The 24,681-nt window shown below is 42.9% G+C and overlaps 1 protein-coding gene and 1 pseudogene across 2 annotated transcripts in view; one reads left to right on the top strand and one right to left on the bottom strand.

The window, feature by feature from the left end:
- The window catches only part of WWC3 (WWC family member 3), a 100,843-nt gene that overhangs the window by 14,368 nt on the left and 61,794 nt on the right, over positions 1-24,681 (top strand). For both annotated transcript variants that reach the window (XM_034435614.3, XM_034435621.3), the window contains exon 2: positions 11,858-11,967. In XM_034435614.3, the coding sequence (XP_034291505.2) occupies positions 11,858-11,967 (110 nt within the window). The remainder of the gene's footprint in view (positions 1-11,857; positions 11,968-24,681) is intronic.
- LOC148113505 (uncharacterized) lies at positions 5,296-9,361 on the bottom strand (annotated as a pseudogene).

Genomic DNA, 24,681 nt, shown 5'->3' with positions numbered 1-24,681 from the left:
TACCACCAACAGCAAATGCGATGAGAAAGATGAGACAGTCGACCACCTGATCAGCGGGTGCAGCAAAATTTCACAAACTGACTACCTACAACGCCATGACAGTGTTGCTAAGATCATTCACTGGAAATTGTGCCAGAAGTTTGGATTTGAGTATAGCAAAAACCACTGGGAACATCAGGTTGAGAAAGTTTTAGAGAATGAGAAACTCAAGATCTTGTGGGACTTTAGGATTCAGACTGACAGGCACTTGGTCCACAACACACCTGACATAACAATAGTTGAAAAGAAAAAAGTATGGTTCATTGACATTGCAATACCTGGTGATGCACGAATTGAAGATAAGCAGCAAGAAAAAATCACAAAGTACCGGGACTTACAAATTGAAGTTGAGCGACTGTGGAAAAAGAAATCGTGTGTTGTCCCGATTGTAATTGGAGCCCTTGGAGCAATACCCAAAGGGCTAACCCGCTATTTAGAAATTCTAAATTTGCCGGACTTGAACATTTTGACTCTACAAAAAATCACCTTACTCGGAACAGCTTACATCCTCCGACGATACCTTAACAGTTCCTAGGTCCTTAGTTAGGACTCGAACTGCTGAGCTATTAACCAGCCTCAAAGGCTGTGAATCTCACTAAAGATTAAATAATAATAATAATAATAATAATAATAATAATAATAATAATAATAATAATAATAATAATAATATTTTGATAGTTTTTTATATAGTAGGGTAAAAGAGAAGAATTTTAGGATATATTGTGATATTGGTTAAAGGAAAACATTGAAAATAAAATGATACGTAAGTTTTTAAAATTAGAATGGAATTTTAATTGTTATAGTAATGGTAAGAGAAGATTTTAGGATATACTGTGATAGTAACTAGATGAAAGCATTGAAAATGAAATGATAAAGAAATATGTAAGAATAATATGGTAGAAGTAGAAAAAATAAGATATGGTGGAAAGGACTATAAGTGAATATATAAAGATGAATGAATAGAGTTTGTCTACATTAAATTTTAAAAGATAGAAATGTGAAAATAAGTAATTTGATAATATCAATTGTGATATCAATGTAAAAAATGTTAATTGTGAAGAAAAAAAAGGCTGAAATCATGAAAGTGACTATTTATGTAAAAAAGAAGGAATAGAACATTTTTGTGACAAACCACAGCAGATAGAAAGGTGAAAATAAGCAATATAAGAATATTATTAATTCTGATATTAATGCAAATTAAGATGAATATTTTATTGTTCATGATTGGGCAGAGAAGTAGAGAGACATTTCTGGAAATGAAGGAAGAATCTAAACAACTGGAGTGATTGTAACAGAGAAGAAGCATAAAGTGTAAAGTGAACAGGATAAAAATGATGGAAAGAAAATAATATGGCAGAAGTTGAAATAAGAAGAGATGGAGGAAAATGATAAATTTGTGATAAAGGATGTATAAAAGAGACAAATATTGAGAAAATGGGAAGATAAAAGATATATTATAAGGATGATTTTGATTATATATAAGATGTATAAGATATTACCTGGTCAGCACTCTGTTCATAAAATATGTATGATGAAAAGAAAAATTTTTCAATAAAACTTGCCTATAAAAAAAGAAAAGAAAATTAAGATGTTAATCATAAATGACTACTTGATGATTTTTACATCAAGAGTTAAAAGTGATGACCAAATCATTTTTTGAGGAACCCAATTGATATAGAAATGGCAAAGAATTTTGAATTTTGTCATATTGAAAGAAATTAGAATGTTTTTTATGATGGAGATACTCGTATACAGCAGTGTTAGCATCATAGAATCACATGTGAATCAGAAGACTTGTTAAACTTGTTCTGAAAATTTCAGTTTTTGCTGTTTTTAATTGGGAACATATGCTTAAAATAGTGAAATATAAAACATTTTGAATTTATTTTTAATTGTAAACACCTTGCTTCGAGTTAGAAAGTTATTTTGGTTTCAAAGCAGCTGTTTCATATTTGAACTGAATTGTTTCAATTATTTTGTAATTGCATTTTGAGCTTGAAACACTTGTAAACAATAGAATCAGCCCATTTTGAATTAAACTGAACTTGGTTTGAGTTGAAATACCTGTTTCAGTGGAAGTATTCAATTTTAAAATATTTTGCCACCCACATTTTAGTAGTACTTCCATTTTTGAAGGCATAAAGAGGTGGACTTTTATGGATGAACTATTGCAATGCAGTAGCAGTAAATCAGCATTATATTAAAAAAAAGCTTTTCTGTGCGTTTTAAAATAAAAAAGTGCTACAGGATATTGCAGTAAATTATTTGTGATACTTAGGATATCTGAGCTTTAAAAAAATTCCTTCATTATTTTATCTACAATTTCTTTAACAAAGTTTCCAGAGATTATTGATAAATATATTTTACCCAGCTATGTATTTTCATCAATAGAATGGGATTCATTTAGTGTATTTTGCAGTGCAACTCAAATTCAGAAAATTGGGTGAATATCCAGACATATTTCTTAGAATTGGAGGACTTTAGTGGGAAGACATAAAAGAAGGTCTATGTTTCCTAAGGATAGGTAAATGAGAGGTTTTAATTTTTTTGCTAATTAGCAGAAATTAAAACTATTTTTAAAATATTGATATTCAAAGTGTATGCATTTTGCAGAAGTCTGATTTAATATACAAATTTCAGTTTGCTTAAGTACAGATAGTTATTATAGAGTACAGAGTATGCATGTTTGGTTGTTGATAATGGGTTTTATCCTGGTGAGTCATATTTAAATGGATCTTATTATCTCAGTGGTTCTTAGGAATATTCAGATCTAAGTTCTTAAGAAACATCATTTATGAATCTAATTGTTTGTAATGAAGCACATCTAAAACTTGTGACTGGTAAATAGTTTTTATAAGTATTATTGTAAATTACTAAACATTTAGTTCTTTATAATGATTAAACATTTTATCAACATAGAGTGCTCTGTTTAAGTGATTTTAATGATTCATTTCTATAGTTTGATAGACTTAAAACATTAATATGTTTAATACTAATAATGTATATAATGATAATGATAATATAAAGTAAAATAAAGCAGCAAGGAACCTAAAAATCAGAGCAAAGGAGGCTAACTTATTATATGATATAATTTCTGACATAATTTCATTCCTATTTAAACTTCAATATTTTCAGTGAAATAAAAAAAAGAGCTCAGGTTTTTAACTGATGGAGACTGAATCAGTTTTATAGCTAAGCCACTGCAGTTCTAAATTAGTAACATGGTTGTAAATTGAATCCTTGACTTTGCTTCATAAAACATTGCAAAAGGTGATCACATAACTCCAGGATATTGCAACTGTCATAAATATGAGCCAATTACCAAGTGTTCACATTTTGATCATCCATGGGGATGCTGCAATAGTTGCAAGTGTGAAAAATGGCCATAATATATACCATAATTTATGTAAAACAATCTAACTAACATCTATAAGTAAGGTGCACAATGCACTTATATTAAATTATAATGTAAGCACTAAAATTATATTAAATATGATAACATAAAATTACAACAAAATAATAGTATCTAAACTATGAGTATCAACAAAGTAATGATATCTAAAATTTAAATAAATTATAGTTACAAAAATGCACTGCAAGAGATTGAACCATCAGGGTCCAACAGATCTTCTGTGCTGCTGCACAAAACTTAGAAGAAAGGATCCTGTCTCTTGCATAACAGGAGAACAATTCAAAAAAAGAGCTGCCCAAAGAATTAAGGATATAGAAGCACAAAATGATGTAGCTATCTTTAACAAGGTGGGTAACTTGAAATGGCTGAGCAAATACAAACATATTTTTCAAATAGACAGCTATTTGAAGTTACAACTGCCAAAACATCTTAGGGAGATATTTACATGATTGAGATTCGAACAGCTTGACACAATGGTCAGATATGGGAGATTCCATTCTATACCCTACAATGCACCTGGCTCACATCCTATTTGATTGTTGCTTGTATAAGGGGGTGAGAGACAGGTATCTTGGTCTGTATACCAAACAAACGACCCATTGGGATCCTCATATCAAAACAACTTACTTTATGCGCAGCCAGAATGTGAAAATAACATTTAACACAGCACAGTACTTAAACAAAATGGTTCGTTTGAGATCTACATATGTGGGACTGATTGGGGTAGATTGTAAGGGTGACACCAAAATATAATTTTATGTCGTTTTATTCTATTTTATATATTTATGTATTAAATTATATTGTATCTTATCCTGTAGCTATTGTATTTTACCCTTCTCTTATTTTAAATTGTTTGTATAGAATTTTATTGGTGAAATGTGTTTGAACCTTGTGCTTTGATATGACCAATAAAGCTATAATCATTAGGAGAAAGTAAGAACATGTTCTATAGTGTCCACCTTCCAGAATCACAGAAGCAGAATCTTTCACCCAATGGTATTTTCAAAAATATTTACTGTCCACTACTTCAGAGGGTAGAGATGGCATTGGGCAAGAGAGAAAGCTTACCAATGCTGTGTGTTTTTAGTTGTGTCAGGTATAGCTGGCAGCAATGCAGTATATCTGTTGAGTACTGGTGTCAGGAAAACTAGAGTCTTCCCTAATTTGTTTGCCTCTTTGTATCCTTTAATCTTTGCTTCAGGGTTTGTTTCGCCTAATCATATTCCATCTTAAGAACTGAAGAAGGAAAGTAACCTAGACTTAAAATATTAGATTCAACAGCCTTGACCCATGTGGATTGAAAATTGTCCTGAATGGTTTTAAGCTTTGAGGATAGAAGTTGAATTTTAACCAAAGGTCTATAAAAGTTAGATACACTCAGGAGTCAACTTATATCATACTTGTTTCCAGTCAGAGAAGTACATTTGTGTTTTGAGATTCAGTGTGCATTTGGACCCAGTGTGATATCTCAAGATTGGCTCTGATAAATTTGGATTGTACCCTCTCCAGAGAAGTGAAACACGAAGCTGAGGGCCAACCAGAATCTCATAAGGCAATTGGGCTAGTGGCTTAGCCTGAGAGAGCTTAAGTGCAGCTGGAATGTAATATCGTCCTTTGGACTGGAAAAATTTAAGGATGGCACTGGCAGATCTTTTTCTAGTAACAGCAGCATATCCACAATGGGTTTTCCTCAAGCCAATAGCATGCATGGCTGCTCCTAAATAATCAGAGCTAATCACTTGTTTTATTTTATGGCCATTAATGCTCCATAAGTGGAGCTTTGGCTTTTTGACAGAAGCCATAATCTTAGTTTTCTGATTTCCAGATTTATCATTGCTGCAGTATCAGACCAAAGTTCTCAGAGCTCTTTTGAGGCCTCTTGGTGTTCTGGAAAGATCCACAGTGTTGTCTGCATAGAACATCAGGACAATGCTGTGATCACCTAATTTAGAGAGTTGGAAATTTAGATTGTTTAGACATCTTACCATATCATTGATATAAAAATTGAAAGGGCGGGACAAAATACATTGCTGTTTTATCTCATTTCAAGTTTAACTAACTTCGAAAGAAACCCTTGCATATTGCATCTGACCTTAAGAATCGTATTAGTGTGTGGAGCATGAATTAAGTGGAGAAGCCTAAAGTTGATTGATGTGGCTTTCAGGTTTTCCCTTACTTTGGTCTTGAATACAGAATACAAGGATGCCTTAAGATCTATGAAGGTAGCATACAATGACATCACATTGCTGTTTGAATATTTTCTGATCAAGTGCTGTAGGGCCAAACATGCTTCCAGTGGTGCCTTTACCTTCTCTAAAACTGACTTGCTCTTTCGCTTTCAATTTTCCTTGATTCAGCCAGTCCTTACGATTATTGTAGAGTTGCTTAGCATTACGTTTGCTGATTATATTAAGCAGACTGACTGGCCTGTAGTTAGTAAGGTCATCTCTCTTTCCCTTCTTAAAAATTGGAGACACATCCAGTGATGTCAATATAGGTAAAAATCAATGACAAGATTGAAACCCATTACTCTGCGTTATTCTTCAATAATTCTGAGGAAATAGTAAGAAGTCTTTTTTTTCCTGAACTTTGTGAGACAACTTAAATTCTTTATCCATGTTTCATTTTATGATTACTTTCAAAATTTAATATAGAATATTGATAGTTTCAGAATTGTGAGATTAGTAAATATAAAATTTAAAATCTAGTATGGTTTTTGTTTATGCACAACTCTGTGAAAGATAAATATACAACCACAAAGATAAAAAGATATCGTATTAAGGTTTGGGCATTTATTCCTTTATTACATATTTGAATATAAAGTACCATTATTACTAAATTAAACTTTTTTTCTATTTTACTATACTTTTGTCTTTATGAATTGACAGTCTAGTTTAATGGTCTGTTTTGATTGGATTTAAGTAAGCCGAGTCACAAATTTATTTATTTATTTATTTATTGATTGATTGATTGATTGATTGATTGATTGATTGATTGATTGAATTTCTATACCGCCCTTCTCCCGAAGGACTCAGGGCGGTGAACAGATTAAGATTTCATATACATATAAAAATATATATATTTTTATAAACAGTAAATAATAAATTGAGTCAACTTGGTGTATCTGCTAAGATCTTGGCATAGAATTTAGATGTTTCTGCTAGCCCTGCTTGTTGAAACAGAAAGGTCTTCAGGGCACGTCGGAAAGTGCGAAGATCTGGGATTATTCATATTCCAGGGGGTATTTTGTTCCAAAGAGTAGGTGCCCCCACAGAGAAGGCTCTCTCCCTTGGAACTACTAGACAACATTGTTTTAATGATGGTACTATGAGTAGGCCTACTCTGTGAGAGCGTATTGGTTGGTGGGAGGTTATCGGTTGCAGCAGGTGGTCTCGTAAGTACTCAGGTCCTAAGCCATGGAGCACTTTAAAGGTAAGAACCAACACCTTGAAGAGCACTCGGAAGGCCACCAGAAGCCAGTGCAGCTTGCGTAGAAGAGGTATTACATGTGAGTGCCGTGTTGCTCCCATAATTACTCGCGCGGCCGCATTCTGGACCAGTTGGAGCTTCCGGGTGTACTTCAAGGGGAGCCCCATGTAGAGAGCATTGCAGTAGTCAAGTTAGGAAATGATGAGGGCTTGAGTGACTGTGTGTAATGAGTCCCAGTCTAGAAAGGGACACAATTGGCGAATCAGGCAAACCTGATAGAAAGCTCCTCTGGCCACGGCTGTTATATGAACTTCTAAAGACAGTCGTGCATCCAGGAGGATGCCTAAATTGTGAGCTTTCTCTGCGGGGGTCAATGACTCGTTCCCAATGGTTAGTGATGGGACTAACTGGCTGTACCGGGATGCTGGCAGCCACAGCCACTCAGTCTTGGAAGGGTTGAGTCGAAGCCTGTTTCTCCCCATCCAGACCCGTACGGCCTCAAGGCACCGGGACATCACTTCAAGGGCATCATTGGGATGGTTTGTGGTGGAGATGTACAGCTGAGTGTCATCAGCATACAGATGACATCGCACCCGAAAACCATGGATGATCTCCCCCAACGGCTTCACATAAATGTTGAACAGGAGAGGCGAGAGGACCGACCCCTGTGGCACCCCGCAAGTAAGGGGCCTCGAGGTCGATCTCTGTCCATCTGTCAACACTGACTGCGACCTGTTAGAGTGGTAAGATGAGAACCACCGTAATACGGTGCCTCCCATTCCCAGCCTCTCCAACCGGTGCAGCATGATACCATGATCAATGGTATCAAAAGCCGCTGAGAGATCTAATAGGACTAGGATAGAGGAACATCCCCTATCCCGAGCCCTCCAGAGATTCTCAACCAACGTGACCAATGCTGTTTCTGTGCTGTATCCAGGCCTGAAGCCGGACTGGAACGAGTCTAGATAGACAGCTTCATGTGGGAGCTGTCGTGCCACCACACTTTCGACAACCTTCGCTAAAAAGCAAAGGTTGGAGACTGGATGGTAGTTTGCTAAAACAGCCGGATCCAGAGAGGGCTTCTTAAGGAGGGGTCTCACCACCGCCTCTTTCAAGGCGGGAGGTAAGAATTCCTCGCTCAGAGAAGCGTTAATAATTCTCTGGAGCCAGCTACGTGTAACCTCCCGGGTAGTCAGCACTAGCCAGGAAGGGCACGGGTCCAATAAACATGTCGCATTCAACTTCCCCAGTAACCTGTCCACGTCCTCAGGAGTCACAGTATCAAACTCATCCCAGATAATGTCCTCAAGATCTGCCCTCGTCATTTCATCCGAATTAACCCAGTTAGAGTCCAAGCCTTCCCGAATCTGAGCGATTTTATCGTGCAGATATTGTGCAAAATCCTCAGCTCGTCCTTGCAGAGGGTCTTCCCGGGCTCTCAGCTGGAGTAGAGAGCGGGTAACCCTAAACAAGACAGCTGGGCGATTATCTGCCGATGCAATAAGAGCGGGAAAATAGTTACATTTTGCCGCTTTTATCGCCACTAAGTAGGTCTTAATATAAGATCTCACTAGTGTTTGGTTGGATTCGGAACAGCTGGTCCAACTGCTCTCTAGATGTCTTTTCCGGCGTTTCATCCCCCTTAGCTCATCAGAGAACCAAGGAGCTGGGTAGGTTCGACGCCGAGTCAGAGGCCGCAAAGGCACAACCCGGTCTAAAGCACCAGCGGCCATCCTATCCCAGGATGCCACTAGGTCTTCAACCGAGTCATGAGCCAAGGTCTCAGGAAATGGCCCAAGCTCCATCCGGAACCTATCAGAATCCATCAGGCGCCTGGGGCGGAACCATTTAATTGATTCTGCCTCCCTGCGGTGGCTTGTAGTGGTCAGAAGGTCAAGCTTAAGGAGAGAATGGTCTGACCATGACAAGGGTTCAATGACTATATCCTCTATATCTAAACCATTCAGCCACTGGTCAGAGATAAAGATCAAATCCAGAGTGTGTCCCCCCATGTGAATAGGGCCATGAACTAATTGGGTCAGGTCCATGGCCGTCATGGAAGCCATAAACTCCCGAGCCCCTTCAGACGTTTCACCAATGGGTGGCAGGTTGAAATCTCCCATAACCAGTAGCTTAGGAGTCTCAACTGCCACCTTGGCTATTACGTTGAGGAGTTCAGGCAGGGCTGCTGATACGTGGCAGGGAGCCAGGTACGCAATCAACAGGCCCATCTGTAACCCATAACCCCACTTCACGAGGAGGGACTTACATCCAGTTGTCTGAGGGACAGTGACTTCCCTAGGGTCAAGACCTTCCTTTATAATGACACTCTGAGGTAGTCATTACCGCCCCAGCAGCTATTGTTGGTGAGGGCAACTTCAGGTTTCCTGGCAAGTCCCCAAACCAATTCGGAGCCCCCAGGGTGTCTAGGGCTCGACAGGGACTGCCATGGTGCCATTCGTCGTCGCCGCCCGCCGCCATTGTCATTCCAACCACCGTTGCTTTAAGAATGGAGGAACTGATGTAACTGCCATTAACAGAACTGCTAGAGTTAGCCTCCCATGGTGCCTTCACATGCCAATATCTGCCCAGCTCCGATGATCCAGAGGGTGAGAGAAACCTCGTTGAGCTGGGAAAAGGCTCCCCTAGTTGGTGCTGGGGCTGAAGGGAGTTAAATCAGCCCCGGTGGACCTCCAAATGACCCAAAGCTGCCCCATCATCAAACGGAGATTAGGCGAGAGCTGCCATCTTGGTGCATGGCAAGAATGAACATATTGAAGACATGCCCAGAGTTGTTGCTTTATTTGCTTTACCAAGTCATAATTTTGATGTCAGTTTTACTATGCTTCTTTAAAACTTCCTAATCAAATCTTTGTTTAAAAGTGATTTTTCAAAATCATTTTAGCAAACAGCGTATTCTTCTGAGTTTGTCTACATCAAGAAAGATGTAAGTGTTGTTTTGTTAGCTGGTACAGTTGGTTTTCTATGAAAGAAGTATGCTAAATTGTAACACACACATACACACACACACACACACACACACACACACACACACACCAGTTGTCAGCAAGGAGTTTCATTTTTTTTTTTTTTTTGGTAGCTGTATGAGTGACTGGAGATATTGCTTTCTGAATTGTGTCTTAGATTTTACAAACAGATTTTACAGAGAATGCCTGCAAGATGGTTTATTCTACAGATGTAATATATAGATTCTTTTTATTTGTTAATTAATATTATGATTGGGATTGAATAATACACAGCAGATTGTTCAAGACATAGAAATGGAACTAATGTTCAAGATACAGAGATGGAACTAAAATATGCATTCTAGTATGCCAGATATTAGAGCAGAGATACAAGATAGAACTGGTAAGTGACTGATCAAAGTCTTATTGAATCAGACTGAAAACAGAACAAGCAAAGTAGCTAGGAATAACAATGTGGCTTGTGATAAGAACAAAGCAAGATTTAAATATTGTGAAGAAAAGAGTAAAATCAGGAAAGTCTGAAAAATATGTTTGTTGAGAGAAGTATATGGAGAGTAGGAATCAGGAATTGGATGAGACCAAGATTACCAATTTAGATTCAAAAGGACAGATGTGATTTGGCTCATGCACATGTAGCATGTGTCAGAAACACTTTAAAGCAACTGTGACTTTTCCTGTAGTTAAGAAGCAGTTATGGCTAGAAATGACACATTTTTAATGAATTTCCAACAGGGGCTATATGTTTGCCCACATGTGTTTTGAATCACATTTCTCCATTTGAAATGTAAGCTTTCAGATAAACTTTGAAGTGCTAGTAGGCAAATCCTATGAAAGACTGTCCTTGCTTCCTTTCCTCTTGTTTAAAAACAAAAAGTTTAATAGGGTATTTTTGTAACACAAATATATATCTTTTATAGTTTCTTTTTTTGTGTTTATGAGAGCTAAAGATAAGAGTATAATAATAAGATACTGTCTGCCTTCTAAATCTGTGGCGATGGATCTGAGTATGCTTGTATATTTGGTGCAGTCATATTTCTATTACTATGTGGCTATTTCAATAGTGAGGTTTTAATTTCTAGTTTAAATGTAATACCGAATGTTTAACATTAAATTGCATGTGTTTCCTCCATTAATATATCTGAAAATGTAATAGTTCTGTTAGTATGTCATGTCTATAGTCATAAAGGTGCTATTTTAGGTTTGAAGTTGTTTGGGACTTTTAATGCGTGAAATTTGAAAGCTTTCTAAATCTGCATTTTAAAAAGTTCTTAAGCACACAATCTAAAATATTCTTTTGTATGGAATCAAGAGTTCAAAGTATTTCTACTTTCCGGTAACCAGTTAAACAAGCAAAGGAGTGAAAAAAGGATACAGTTGTATTAGTGTCAGTATCCTAGCCAATCTAGAGAAATAACAGATGTATTGGACCAGAGTAGTAATAAAAAAAAGCATCTTGTACCTCTTTGGGATAGGAGGGGTTGGATTTAATTGGCTAATATCAACTCAGTCAGGCTTTCATCAGTGACTTCGTTATAATTGAGCTGCCTGGCTGTGGTTTTATATAATAAGTTTCTTGAACATATCTGGAACTACATTATTAATATAGATATAAAGATGTGCATTTTAATAATTTTCTGCAGTAAACAAGTCCAACTTATATTAGTGATATATATTTTCAATACAGCTGTTTTTGTTTAGGGAAAACTGGTAGGACTTCCTGTATAACTTTTTTGTTAAGAAAAACAAAATTACATGACATTATAAGTAAATTGTAAAGTCCATATCTGTAAATAAAATGTGTTATTCTTGCCTTTCAGTACATACAGTACAAGAAATATGTTCCTACTTGAGATTATTCTATGTTAAAAGTTTTGGCATTAAAAAGTCATGTCCTTAATCATAATTTATCAAAGTTACATTGTCGTCAACTATAATTATAATTAAACGCAGCATGCTTGAACCTTTTTTTGTTTTTTTATAATATTTGTAGGATTACCAAGCCATTAACTTTTGCTGACTGTGTTGGTGATGAACTACCTTTAGGATGGGAAACTGTTTACGATCAACAGATTGGTGTTTATTACATGGACCACATAAATCGTGAGTAACCTGTTTTGTTTTTAAGTTATACAGTTATAAACTCAAACTTGGATCCTAAATATTCATTTATATATAGACAAATCAGAGTTGGACAAGGGAGAAAGATACAATAAAATCATAAAATTATTGATATTATGGATACTGTCCTGCAATATGAAAAAATGTTCACCATTTTCATGGGTTTAGGATTGTCTTTGCATAACTTGCTTGAAGATTTCTGTCATGACTTATTTTATTCAAGATAGAACTATTGAATAATATTGGCAAGCTTGGTAAGTACTAGTGCACATGCTCAAATAATTGTGATTTTATATAAATTCTTTTTTCCTCCAAATTTTGGATTTAATATTGCTTTTTAAAAATATTTAGAGTCTTTCCATTAATGGTAGCCATAGTAGAAAAGTCCAAGATACTGTCTTCGAATTAGATTAAATGGCAGATGGACAATGGCAGCAGAGATAGGAAAGAGCAGAAGAAAAGACAATGGAAAGAGATGAAAATGAAGAATTAAAACTGAAAAAATAGGACTTGTAGATATAAATAACTTTTAGCAGTTAGAGGAAGGAGCGTGTTTGTGAGCTCGGCATGTTAGATCCTTCGCCCTACAGCTGATCAGCATTGAAGCAGCCCCTTGAAGATCCATGGCGGCAGACAGGGGCCTGGGGCCTCCACGCAACTCCGGGGGCTGTTGGCCTTGATTTCGGCATACTTCAGGTGACCCTCCTTTTGGCAGGGGGAAGCTGCGGTGGGCTTTCCCCGACATCAGAGGCCCTTTCTTTCCAGATCCAATTACCAGATCAAGAGATCTGGTTTTGGCAGCAGAGGCAGACAGTAGTAACAGGGAAAATGGTCATTGCTTACCTGAACGACCCTTTTGTACACGCTGCGAGGACACTCCTCAGAATGGGAAACGATCACCCTATTTGCACAGCTGAGTGTCAATCAAATCCCTCTGGAGCTGGATCCACCTCACTTCCTGCTTCTTCCCCAGACTTTTCACGAAGACAACTTGGTCCAATAGCAGCAGGATCGACAGTTAGAAACTCCACCAGGTAGTCATACAGGAAGCAGACAGCTACAGAGGGAGAGAAAGCAGACCTCCACCAAAGCCAGGCACGGCGAAGAAAAAGGGAGGGACGGAGTGTCCTCGCAGCGTGTACAAAAGGGTCGTTCAGGTAAGCAACGACCATTTTCCTACATGCTGCTCAGACACTCCTCAGAATGGGACATACCCAAGTTAGAGAAAGAAGGGGGGGAACTAAGCCGTAGACTGGTCTTGGGGAGAGATTACAGCCTGTAATACCCTCCTGCCAAAGGCAGCATCTGCAGAAGCAAACTTATCCAGCCTATAGTGACTTACAAAGGATGAAAGGGATGACCATGTGGCCGCCCGGCAAATATCATCTACTGAAGCCTGGGTAGCCCAAGCCGCTGAAGTTGCGGCGCTACGAGTAGAATGGGGCACTATACCACCCGGGACAGGGGCCTCCCTCAAGTCATATGCCTTAGCTATACAGGCTTTGAGCCACCTGCCTACTGTAGTTGAGGAAACCTTCTGACCCAAGGAGGAGGGAAGGAAAGACACCAGCAGCGCCTCAGTCTTGCGAAAGGAGGAAGTCCTTTTAAGATATCTTCTCAATGCCCGTCGGACATCCAATGTATGCCATCGCCTCTCAGCAGGGTGACGAGGGTTCGGGCAGAAATTAGGCAAGACGAGTTCTTGGGCTCGATGAAAACGAGTGTTCACTTTGGGCACAAAGGCTGGGTCTAGGCGTAACACGACCCGGTCTGGATAGAAAACGCAGAGATCACTCCTCATGGACAAAGCTGCAATTTCAGACATCCTGCGAGCCGAAGTAATTGCCAACAAAAAGGCCATCTTTAAAGACAAGAAGCGCAGGCTGGACGAAGCAATGGGTTCGAACGGAGGACCCGTTAAGGCCTGCAACACTAAGGTAAGGTCCCAAGTGGGGTAGCGGTGAATCGGCGGCGGCCGTAAGTTTGAAACCCCTTGGAGAAAGGAACGGATTCTGGGGTCCTGAGACAAAGGAACACGAGCTTCTCCTGACAGGACAGTCGCCAGAGCCGCCACCTGTCGGCGTAGAGTCGCGGGAGCCAAGCCCTTGGAGAATCCCGCATGCAGAAAACACAGAATGTCCGGAACAGAAGCCGTTGTGGGATCTACGTGATGATCCCCGCACCATCTCGTGAAGGCAGTCCATGAGGCGTTATAAATACGAATTGTTGATGGTCTTCGAGCTGCCTGAATAATGGAGATAACGTCGTCAGACAAATTGTCCTTGATGAGCTTTATGCGCTCAAATGCCACACGGCTAATCGAAGCCATTCTGGTTCCGGATGACGGATGGCTCCTTGAGTTAGTACTATCTTGTCGGGTGGAATCCTCCACGGTGGTTCGACCGATAAGTTCTTGAGGTCGGCGAACCACTCTCGACGGGGCCAATACGGTGCTACCAGTAGAAGGTTCGCCCGTTCGTGAATGACCTTCCACACGACCTTGGAGATGACAGGAAGGGGAGGGAAGGCATAAAGAAGGCCCCGGGGCCACTGACTCCGAAGAGCATCCAGCCCCTCCGCTGCTGGACATGGATAGCGGGAGAAGAATCTCGGCAATTGGGTGTTCTGAGCCATCGCAAACAGGTCCACTAGGGGAAGGCCGAACCTCCTGGACAGGTCCTGGAACAAGCCGGGTTCCAACCTCCACTCGGCGTGATCTATTTGGTCTCTGCTGAGCCAATCTGCTTCTCAATTGAGAGTCCCCGAGATGTGTTCGGCTTTTATCGATGAGAGGTGGAGCTCCGCCCATGACAGAAGACGCTCCGTCTCCTGCATTAGTGTCCAGGAGCGGGTCCCCCCTTGTTTGTTGATATGGGCCTTGGTGGCCACATTGTCCGTTAGAATCAGAAGGTCCTGGCGATATACAAGGCGTTTGAAGTGTATCAGGGCGAGTCGGACCGCTCTGAGCTCTAGCCAATTTATATTGTGCAGCTTTTCCGCCGACGACCAGGCACCTTGGGCTAGCTGACGGTCGAGGTGAGCCCCCCAGCCTCGCAGACTTGCGTCCGTGGTCAACACCATCCGAGCTGGTTCCAGAAAGGGAGAACCCTTGTTGAGGGCCGGAGACAGCCACCACCTCAGGGAAAGGCGAACGGGAGCTGGAACCTTTACCTTGAGAAGAGACTCCGCTCGACCTTGTCTCTGGTAAGGGAGCAGGAACCATTGGAGGCGACGAAGATGGAAACGCGCCCACGGAACAATGTCTATGCAAGATATCAACTTTCCCAGAAGCTGGGAGAGAGACAGTAAGGTCACAGTCCGGCGTAGTAAGACTTGAGATGTCAGTTCCCGAATGCTGGCTTGTCTGTCGGGAGATAGGGAGACTACACACAGTGTCGAATCTATTGTTGCTCCGAGATGTAGGATACTCGATGTGGGAACAAGATGGCTTTTGGCAAGATTCAAAGTGAACCCGTGGTCTTGAAGGGACTGAAGTACTAGCTCCCGGTCCTGGGTCGCCCGTTCGGGAGAAGACGACAGGATCAAAATGTCGTCGAGGTAGCATGCCAGACGAACAGGAACCTCTCTGAGCGACGCCGCTACTGCCGCTAGCAACTTTGTAAACGTCCTCGGAGCGGACGAAAGGCCGAATGGCATAGCCCGATATTGAAAGTGGTGGTCTCCAAACGCAAACCGGAGGAACTTCCTGTGCGACTGATGAATGGGGACGTGCAAGTACGCTTCCTTTAGATCTACAGATTGCATCAGATCTCCCCGACGAATGCAGCCCAGCAGAGACTTGAGGGAATGCATTTTGAACCGACGGTACAAGATGTGTTGATTGAGACGTCGAAGGTTCAAAATGCCTCTCCAATCGCCCGAGGATTTCGGTACCAGGAATAGTGTTGAATAAAAGCCGGTTTTGAGTTGATCCAATGGAACCTGTTCTATGGCCTGGATTTGCAACAGATGGTGAATTTCGAGTAACAGAAGAGATCGCTTCTCCGGCTGAAGTGGCCAAGGGCTTTGAAGGTAAAAGTCCTGTGGCATGGTGGTGAATTCCAAACGTAACCCTTCGGTGACAGTTTGGACAATCCAGGCATCCGAGGTGGTAGTTGGCCACAGGTGAGAGAATGCCTGGAGCCTGCCCCCGATTGGGACCAGAGGCGGTGAGTCACTTACCGCGCCTGGAAAAACGGCCCGCCGACTGTCTGAAAGGTCGCCTGAAGTTGGATTGTCGGCGACCGCGGTCACGAAAGGGCGCCCTGTCCGAAGTTGACTGGTACTGAGACTGCGAAGATCTGTAGTAAGAGGCGCCCCCGGCGCCTTGCTCTTGTCGAAAGGGCTGTCGATTATAAGGTACATAGCGCCTGTTCTGACGTCGGAAAGACGTGGGTAACACCTTCTTCTTATCTCTATTCTCGACCAACACAGAGTCCAGGGATGAGCCAAATAAGGCAGGGCCCTTGTAAGGGGCAGCAGTCAAGCGCCATTTGGACTTGGCGTCAGCTCTCCAGTTACGGAGCCACAAGAGACGTCTTGAAGATACAGTCGAAGCTAAGGCCCGGGAAGCGAACTTAGCTGCGTCCAAAGACACGTCAGACGAATATTCAGCAGCTGCAACCAGTTTGGCCAGGTCCTGCTGTAATCGTGCGTCCTCTGGGGGAAGCCTGTCCTTCAATTGACGCAACCACACCAGCGATGCCCGATTAAAGAATGATGAGGAGGTTGCAGCACGAATGGCCCAAGCCGCTGCTTGGTGTGTTTTGCGAAACCCCATTTCGGCTCGTTTGTCCTCAAACTTGAGACCATCCCCAGCCTCACCTACCAGGATGGAAGACGATGTGAGACTCGCCACCGGATCATCAATTGTAGGTAACTGCAGGAGGGCATCCAGCGCAGGGGCCGAGGCATAGAGCTTTCGATCAAATGAATTCGGACCCGACAACGAGGCGAGGCGGTCCCAAGGCTTTTGAACAACCTGGCAGAAAAGATCCGGACAGGGAACAAAGTCCTCATCAGGTTGAGGTAGATTGAACAAGTTACTGTTGGGGCCAGATGGAGTAGAAGAAGAGGAGCCCTGAAGAGGCGTGGAATCCATATTAGTGGCAGCTTTTGCCTTGCGTAGAAGAGAGCGAAACAAAGAAGGCTTAAATAGACCCGGAAATGCCAGCTTGTCCTGAATCTCTTCTTCATCCTCTGACATCTCAAAGTCATCTAGGAAATTGTCCTCCCGGGCTGATTCAGGCACAAGGCTACAGGCAACAGATTGCTGTTGATGTTGTGCCCCAGGGGGATGCATGGAAAAGGCAGAAGTAGTAGGGCACGTAGGAGCAGGGAAGGCACCAGTGGCTTGTTGCAACCCCATTTGATACATATGGGACATGGCCTGAGAAAAAAAGGACTGAAAATCCACAGGCTGAGGGAACCCTGGGCCTGCTTCAGGACGGAGGCCGGCTGCAGTGGGTGTAAAGGTAGCCTCAGGTCCTGACCTAGAAGCTTGAGAAAAATGGCTTGCAAAACTAGATGAGCGGGACCTGACACTAGCCCTTGACTGATTAGTCGCAGAAATTGGAACCTCCTGAGAGGTTGATGGTCCATCCTCCCTCAGACCACTGGCCAATAAATCTACATTATGAGAGGCCAAGGGCTCACAGGTCACCTCGTGGCTCAAGCCTTCAGGAATTGGTCCTTGACCAGGGTCCTGGGCCCGTTGCCTAGCCTTAGCAAACTGCTTTTCTAATGCCTTATGCCTCCTTTGGGCATCTTTATCTGCTGTGGCAGATTTGGAGGCCTTCACCTGTCTGGAAGCCTTAGATTTCTTCCCCCTAAGCTGTCTAGGGGAAGGTACTGGGGAGGGAGAGGGACTCCTGTCCATATCAGAAGAAAGAGCAACTTCCTCCCTGTCATCCATGATCAATCACCCCAATGAATTAGTATTTATTGATTAATTAATTGTAAATAGAAACTTATCAATTGTATATATATAATTGAATATTAGTAATATGAATTTTAATATATGTATATCTGATATTGGTTTTGGTTTTTTTTTTTTTTTTTTTTATAAATTCAAATAACTGTACAAGAAAAACAGGGCTATCAATTATAACGAGGCAATGGCCTTTTCTTCTTCTTCTTTTTTTTTTTAAATAATAAATGTAAATAAAATTAAGCAATATGTACTTCCCTGGGACTTTCAGGCACCCTTCTGCGGTAGTTGTAAATTGCAGGTACGATCAGGACAGCGTCCCCACCTGCCGGCAACCTAGCGACCCTGGAAACCAAAGCCCAGGTCGCTATGCCCATGTAGCAGCGAAAAACAGCGGCGATGGTCAGGGCCCAAAATGGCGGCCCGCGAGGCGAATTTCCACAAGTCCTAAGCCAGGCAAAACACAGCGCCTACGGCCGGACTGAAGCTGCAGCAGAACGAAGCAGTCTCAATCTCCCAAAACGGCTGATGAGTATGCCAGCCGGCAGGGACTCAAGCCGATATATCCGATGGCCGCTAAATCAATCCACGGCCTCGCACAGTGACTGGCAGCAAAATGGCTGCAAATGGCGGCAAATGGCGGTAACAATGATTAGAAATAAACCGCCAGTCAAACCAAGCCGCTAGCGGCGGCCGGAGCCCCGGACCGCCGAATATGCTTTAAACCTCACCCAGTGAAGGCAGTCGAAGCGCAGCACTTTAAAGTAATAAATAAAAGATATTAAGCCAAATCACTAAATGGAAAGGTAAAATTAAGAATAAATTTAAACAGAAATACAGACACTCGATGCTATTGCAATGGCTGAGTGAAAAAGTCTGGGGAAGAAGCAGGAAGTGAGGTGGATCCAGCTCCAGAGGGATTTGATTGACACTCAGCTGTGCAAATAGGGTGATCGTTTCCCATTCTGAGGAGTGTCTGAGCAGCGTGTAGGAAAATGCCCCTTTTGTGGCAACAACAGTAGGGCATTCAGACGCCACAAGTGACATCAGGCCTCAACCTCCCATAGGGGGCCATCTCGGTCTTTTTTCAGACTGTTGGGAGGACATCATGATGGACGCTTGGGTCAGGGAGACAATAAGATCAGGGTTCTCCCTAGAATTCCTCTCCCATCCCCCAAGGTTTTTCCTCCGCTGTCCCATTTCCAGAAACCTGGCAAGACGGGACCTCATGGAATCGGCGATCCACCGTTTGTTGGATATTCGGGCCATTCAGCCGGTTCAGCCGGACCAGCGGGGGCTGGGCTTCTATTCAATTTTGTTTTTCATTCCAAAGCCCTCGGGGGGAGGAGGGCAATTCTGAACCTCAGGGGACTTAACCAGTATCTGGTCTACAGAAGATTCAAGATGCACTCCCTTCATTCCATTCTGGGAGGCATCTGGGAGGGAGACTTTTTGGCTTCTGTAGACCTGACGGAGGCATACCTCCATGTCCCTATTCATCCAAGTCACAGGCAATTCCTGAGGTTTTGTTATTCTGGGTGCCATTTCCAATATGCGGCCCTCCCATTAGGCCTGGCATTGGCCCCACGGGCATTCACCAAGATCATTGCAGCTGTACCAGCATAACTCAGAGCATTACCCATTTGGATTCAGTGCTATTTGGACGATTTGCTAATCCAGACATCCTCCTGGCCACAGGCGGAAAAAGATCTAAGCACGACAATCTGGATCCTCCGGGATCACGGGTTCTCAGTCAACCTGGACAAATGTCATTTAGTACCCACAAGACTGGTGCACTTAGGTGCAGTCATAGACACGGTAACTGGACAAGTCTTTCTCTCCCAGGAATGGCAAGACAGCATCAAGGCCTTGACAGGCCAGATTCGAGCAGACAGAGTAGTACCGCTGGCGTTGCTGTCTCAGCTCCTGGGGAAAATGATATCTTGTATTGCCTTAGTGCCTTGGGCATGGTTCCATGCCAGGCCCCTCTAATGGTTTCTGCTTCCCTTCCGTAATACCTTCCGGAAGGTAATACCTCAATGGCAGAGGTGTGAGTACCACCGGGGGTGCTTTGCTCGTTCCGCTGATGGGGGTCCTGACCCATCACATGGGGCTGTTTCTACAAGAAACCGGACAGACTGACGATTACATCTGATGCCAGCCTTTTCAACTGGAAGGCCCACTTCAGCCCCCAGGTGGCCCAGGGGTGGTGGACACCGCAGGAACTTGGCCACAACATAAATTGGTTGGAGCTCAGGGTGGCCCACTTGGCCCTCAGGTCATTCCAGCAGGGGGTTTCGAGACGTCATGTCCTTCTCTTTACGGACAATGTGGCAACCAAAGCCCACATCAATCGGCAAGGGGGGATTTGGTCGAAGTCCCTCATGAAGGAAGCAGAGACATTGTGCTGGTGGGCAGAGACACATCTATTATCAATCAGGGCAGAGCACATTGTGGGAGTATCCAACGTGCAGGCAGACTGGTGGAGCAGGGCCACTGTGGACCAGTCGGAGTGGCGCCTATATCCCAGTCTGTTCGCAGAACTGTCAGAATGGTTTGGCCTCTCCTTTGAACTCTCACCTTCCCAGATTCTTTGCAAGGTTCCCAGCACCGGGGGCAGAAGGGTAGATGTTTTGTGATGTCCATGGCCCAAGGGTCTATTGTATGCCTTTCCCCCTCTTCCCCTGATTGCAGGGGTAATCAGAAAGATGCTGTTGGAGAGGGTGGATGTCCTGTTGATAGCTCCCCACTGGCTCAGATGACTGTGGTTCGCCAATCTGGTCGGCCTGTCGATCTCCAGACCTTAGAGGATTCCCCTGGAGAGAGTCTCCCTCAGCCAAGGTCCCATCATCCATCCGAAGCCTCAGTGGCTCCAGTTGACCGTTTGATGGTTGAGCGGAGACTTCTGAAACAGGAGAGGTTCTCCAATAGGGTCATACGGATGATCCAGGAGCCTTCTACCACTCACATTTATAATGCAGCTTGGAGGATTTTCAGTGACTGGTGTGCCAAGGGCCATATAGACCCTAACTTGGCCACAGTGGCGGGTGTGCTGGAATTTGGGCAGGAGGACCTGGAGAAGGGTCTATCCCTGAACACTTTATGATGACAGGTCGCAGTCCTGGCTTTGTTTTGAGGTTTGGGGACTTAGGCTCCCTCGCTCACCACCCCACGGTGTGAGTCTTCCTCAGAGATGCCTCCAATTTGAAGCCCCCAGTGGTGTACTGCTACCCCACCTAGGATTTGCTCAGGGTGTTACAGGCCTGATCCATGGCACCATTTGAATCCTTAAGAGAGGCCAGCCTACATCTCTTTTTGTGTAAGGTGGCTCTCCTGGTGGCTATCACATCTGCCAGATGGATATCAGAGTTGGCATTATCGGTGAGAAAGGACCTCTGTGTTTTTCATCCGAACAGGGTGGTTCTGCAGTTGGACCCTGCCTTTCTTCCAAAGGTTAACTCCTTGTTTCACCGAGCATAGGAGTTGATCTTGCCTGATTTCTGTCCAAGGCCTCGGTACGCCTTGGAGCAGAAATGGCATACTCTTGATGTTAGGAGGGCCCTCCGCATTTACATCTCAAGGACCGCTTCCATCAGGAAGACTGAGTCCCTGTTAGTTTCCTTTCAGCTGTCAACTCTGGGCCATAAGGTGACGCCTTCCATGATGGGTCGTTGGCTACGGGCTGCCCAAGCCTATGAGCTGCAGGCTCTTCCAGTGCCTAAGAGGATTATGGAGCATTCCACTAGGAGTGCGGCCATAATAGTGGCCTGGGCAACGCAGGCTTCTGTAGAAGAAATTTGTTGAGCAGCGACATGGACTTCCCCATCGCTGTTCACCTGCCACTATAGCCTGGACACTTATGCTTCCACCGAGGTGGCCTTCGGCAGGTGTATCCTGCAGTGAGTTCACGAGGAGGTGGGGACTCTGGACCAGAGCAGTTCCTGTCTGTAGGACAGCCAAGCTTTGGTATGTCCCATCCTGGACTCTCCAGTCGATACTATGGAGAAGAGACATTGGTCTTACCTGATACACCCTTTCTCATGGTGATCGACGGGAGAGTCCAGTCCCACCCAGTGGACTGTTTGGTCCAGATTCTGGGAGGAGATATGTTTGGACTGGAGACAGACTACATGATTCATTTCGTCTTTGTTTTCAACTGGGGACCATTATCAGGGAGGCATGTCCTCAGAATTTCACCTCAGTTAATAGAGCTATGAGACTAGAGCAACCATCCTAGACTCTTCCGTTGATTACCATGAGAAAAGCTGTATCAGGTAAAACCAACGCCCCTTATCTTCAAAAACATTGTAATAATTTCATAGAATTGTATATCCACTAAGGCAGAGATGAACAATCTGCAACCTTTATGTATTGGTAAATTTATACTGCCGATAAGTATGGTTGACTAGGTCCAAGAACATCTAAATCACTCTTCCTTTACCAATCCTGAGAGATCCGTTCCTGGATCTTGCTCAATCACCCAAGTAATTTTGGTCCAGTAGTATAGTAGTACATGTCTATGGAGATTCTCAGTCATCCAGTCATGGTTGTTCCAAAGGTGTTTTTTCAAGAGGCAATTGCTTTTCTTTGAAAATGTTTCGCTTCTCATCCAATAAGCTTCTTCAGCTCTGACTGGATGGTGAGAAATGGAAGGATTTATATTCCTTGCAGACAACTGGTCATTTGCATTCTTTTAGAATAGAGGTGTCAAACTCGATTTCATTGAGGACAGCATCAGGGTTGTATTTGACCTTGGAGGGCCGGGGGGTGGGGTGGCCAGGGGTGGGTGTTGCTGCGGTAGGTGGGTGTGGCCATAGGCATGGCCATGGTGTGCATTTGACACAGGCTCAAGATGCATTTTTTTCCCTTCTTTCTTTCCACAGTTCTGTACTATAACCATTTTCCTATCTCTTCTATCAGATATTACTGACAAACATTTATTACTTATTCTTCATACTCCACTAAACTTTTAATCTAAATTTATACCCCATTGTTTAATAGTAAATTGCTTTTCCAGGCAGAAAAACTATTTATACTATTGTATTTTTATTATTCAACTAATAATAAAAATAGAATAGCATAAATAACATGATAATACAAGACCTAACAGCAGAGGTAAATTTCCAGGAGAGTAAATAAAAATGGCTGTCAATTATTGATTGTTGATTACAGATTAAATGGATCTACAGTATGTAAACTCTGGCATTAAACTGTAGTATTAACATAAGATGTTGCTTGTTTCCTATCCCGATCAAGCACTTACTTGATGCCACATAATTGTAATCCAGTCCAATCCAATCCTCCTGTAGCCCTTATTTGGCCTTCCTGGCCTCCTGCAGCACTCTGCCAGCTGAAAATGGCAGAGTGCTGCTACCAACAGAGTGGTGCTGGAATCATGGAAGCCAAAAACGGGCTGGGGGAGCACATGTGACGCCCCCACGGCTCAGTTTGGCTGGCAGAGGCACTGCAGGCTGGTCCTTTGATATTTCCAGGCTGGCCCCACAGGCCAAATTTAAGCACCCCATGGGCCAGATGCGGCCCATGGGTTTTGAGTTTGACACCCCTGTTTTAGAGAGTTGTTGACGCCACTTGGAGATTTATCTGTGTCCTCAGGATCACCTGAGTAGTGCAAATGGGTGTGGAGCCTTCTTGGAACTGCTGAAAGGACTGTATAGATGATGTCGTATCCCTCTCCCTTTTTTGTGAAGTGGTGGTTTTGTTTCCTCAATGTACAGATCTGCATTGTACTGCATATACCATGTTGCTCAATTTGTGTCTCGGTGTTCTATCCTTGGTGGACAAGCTTCTGCCTTAGTGTATTTTTGAGTTTAAAGTGTGTATATATGTTGTGTTGGTTGAAAATCCTCCTGAGCTTTTCATATATTCCTGCAACGCATGGAACAATAACGTTGCTTTGTTTGCTGTTCTCTTCTTTATTATGGAGGAGCTCTTTTTGGGGATTTGATGAAGGCCCAAGTGGGATAGCCACATGTTCCGAGGGTTTCCTTGATGTGTTTTAGTTCTTTTTCTTTCTCATCTTTGCTGATAGTGGTGTAGGGTTCTGATAGCCCCCATTTTGTGCTCCAGTGGATGGTGGGAATCAAAATGTAAATCTTGATCTCTGTGTGGGCGTTTTCTGTAAACTTCAATCTTAAGGCTCCTGTCTTCCTTAATGTGTACTTAACAGTCCAGGAAGGCTAGACTATTTTCCTTAACAACTTCCTGTGTGAATTTGATATATCTGTCCACAGAGTTGATGTTTGGTGAAGGCTTCCAATTCTTGTGTTTTGATCTTGACCCAAGTATCATCCACTTACCTATATCAGTGAGTCGATGGAATTCCTGTGAAAGAGTTTAGGGCTTTGGTTTTTACCTCTTCCATGTAGAGATTGGCCACTGTGGAGGACACAGGTGAACCCATGGCGCAGCCATGTTTTTGTCTGTAGAAACCTTCATTATATTTAAAACAGGTAGTAGTCAGGCAGAAGTCCAGCATGGTGCACATGTGGTCTGGCCTGAGGTTGGTTCTGTCATCTAATAAAGCGGTTAGAAGTTTTGCAACATTGTAAGTGATAGAGTTGATGTTGCTGACAGTTGATCTGAGTGGAATTCCTTCTTTGTGGATTTTGGGGAGTCCATATATGCATGGAGTGGCTTTCCCAGAGTAAAGGGAGTAGTATTGTGGCTGCTTGATGGCATTGTCCTTCAGTAGTTGTTGCAGGAAATCAGTGACCTTTTTCTTGTAACTGCTGGTGGGCTCTCTCTTC

This window comes from Pantherophis guttatus, chromosome 5 (assembly GCF_059756535.1).
Source record: "Pantherophis guttatus breed Tessera chromosome 5, ASM5975653v1, whole genome shotgun sequence".
In the NCBI taxonomy this organism is placed as follows: Eukaryota; Metazoa; Chordata; class Lepidosauria; order Squamata; family Colubridae; genus Pantherophis; species Pantherophis guttatus.
Note: the sequence above shows the minus strand (reverse complement) of the source record. Positions and strands in the feature narration are given on the sequence as shown.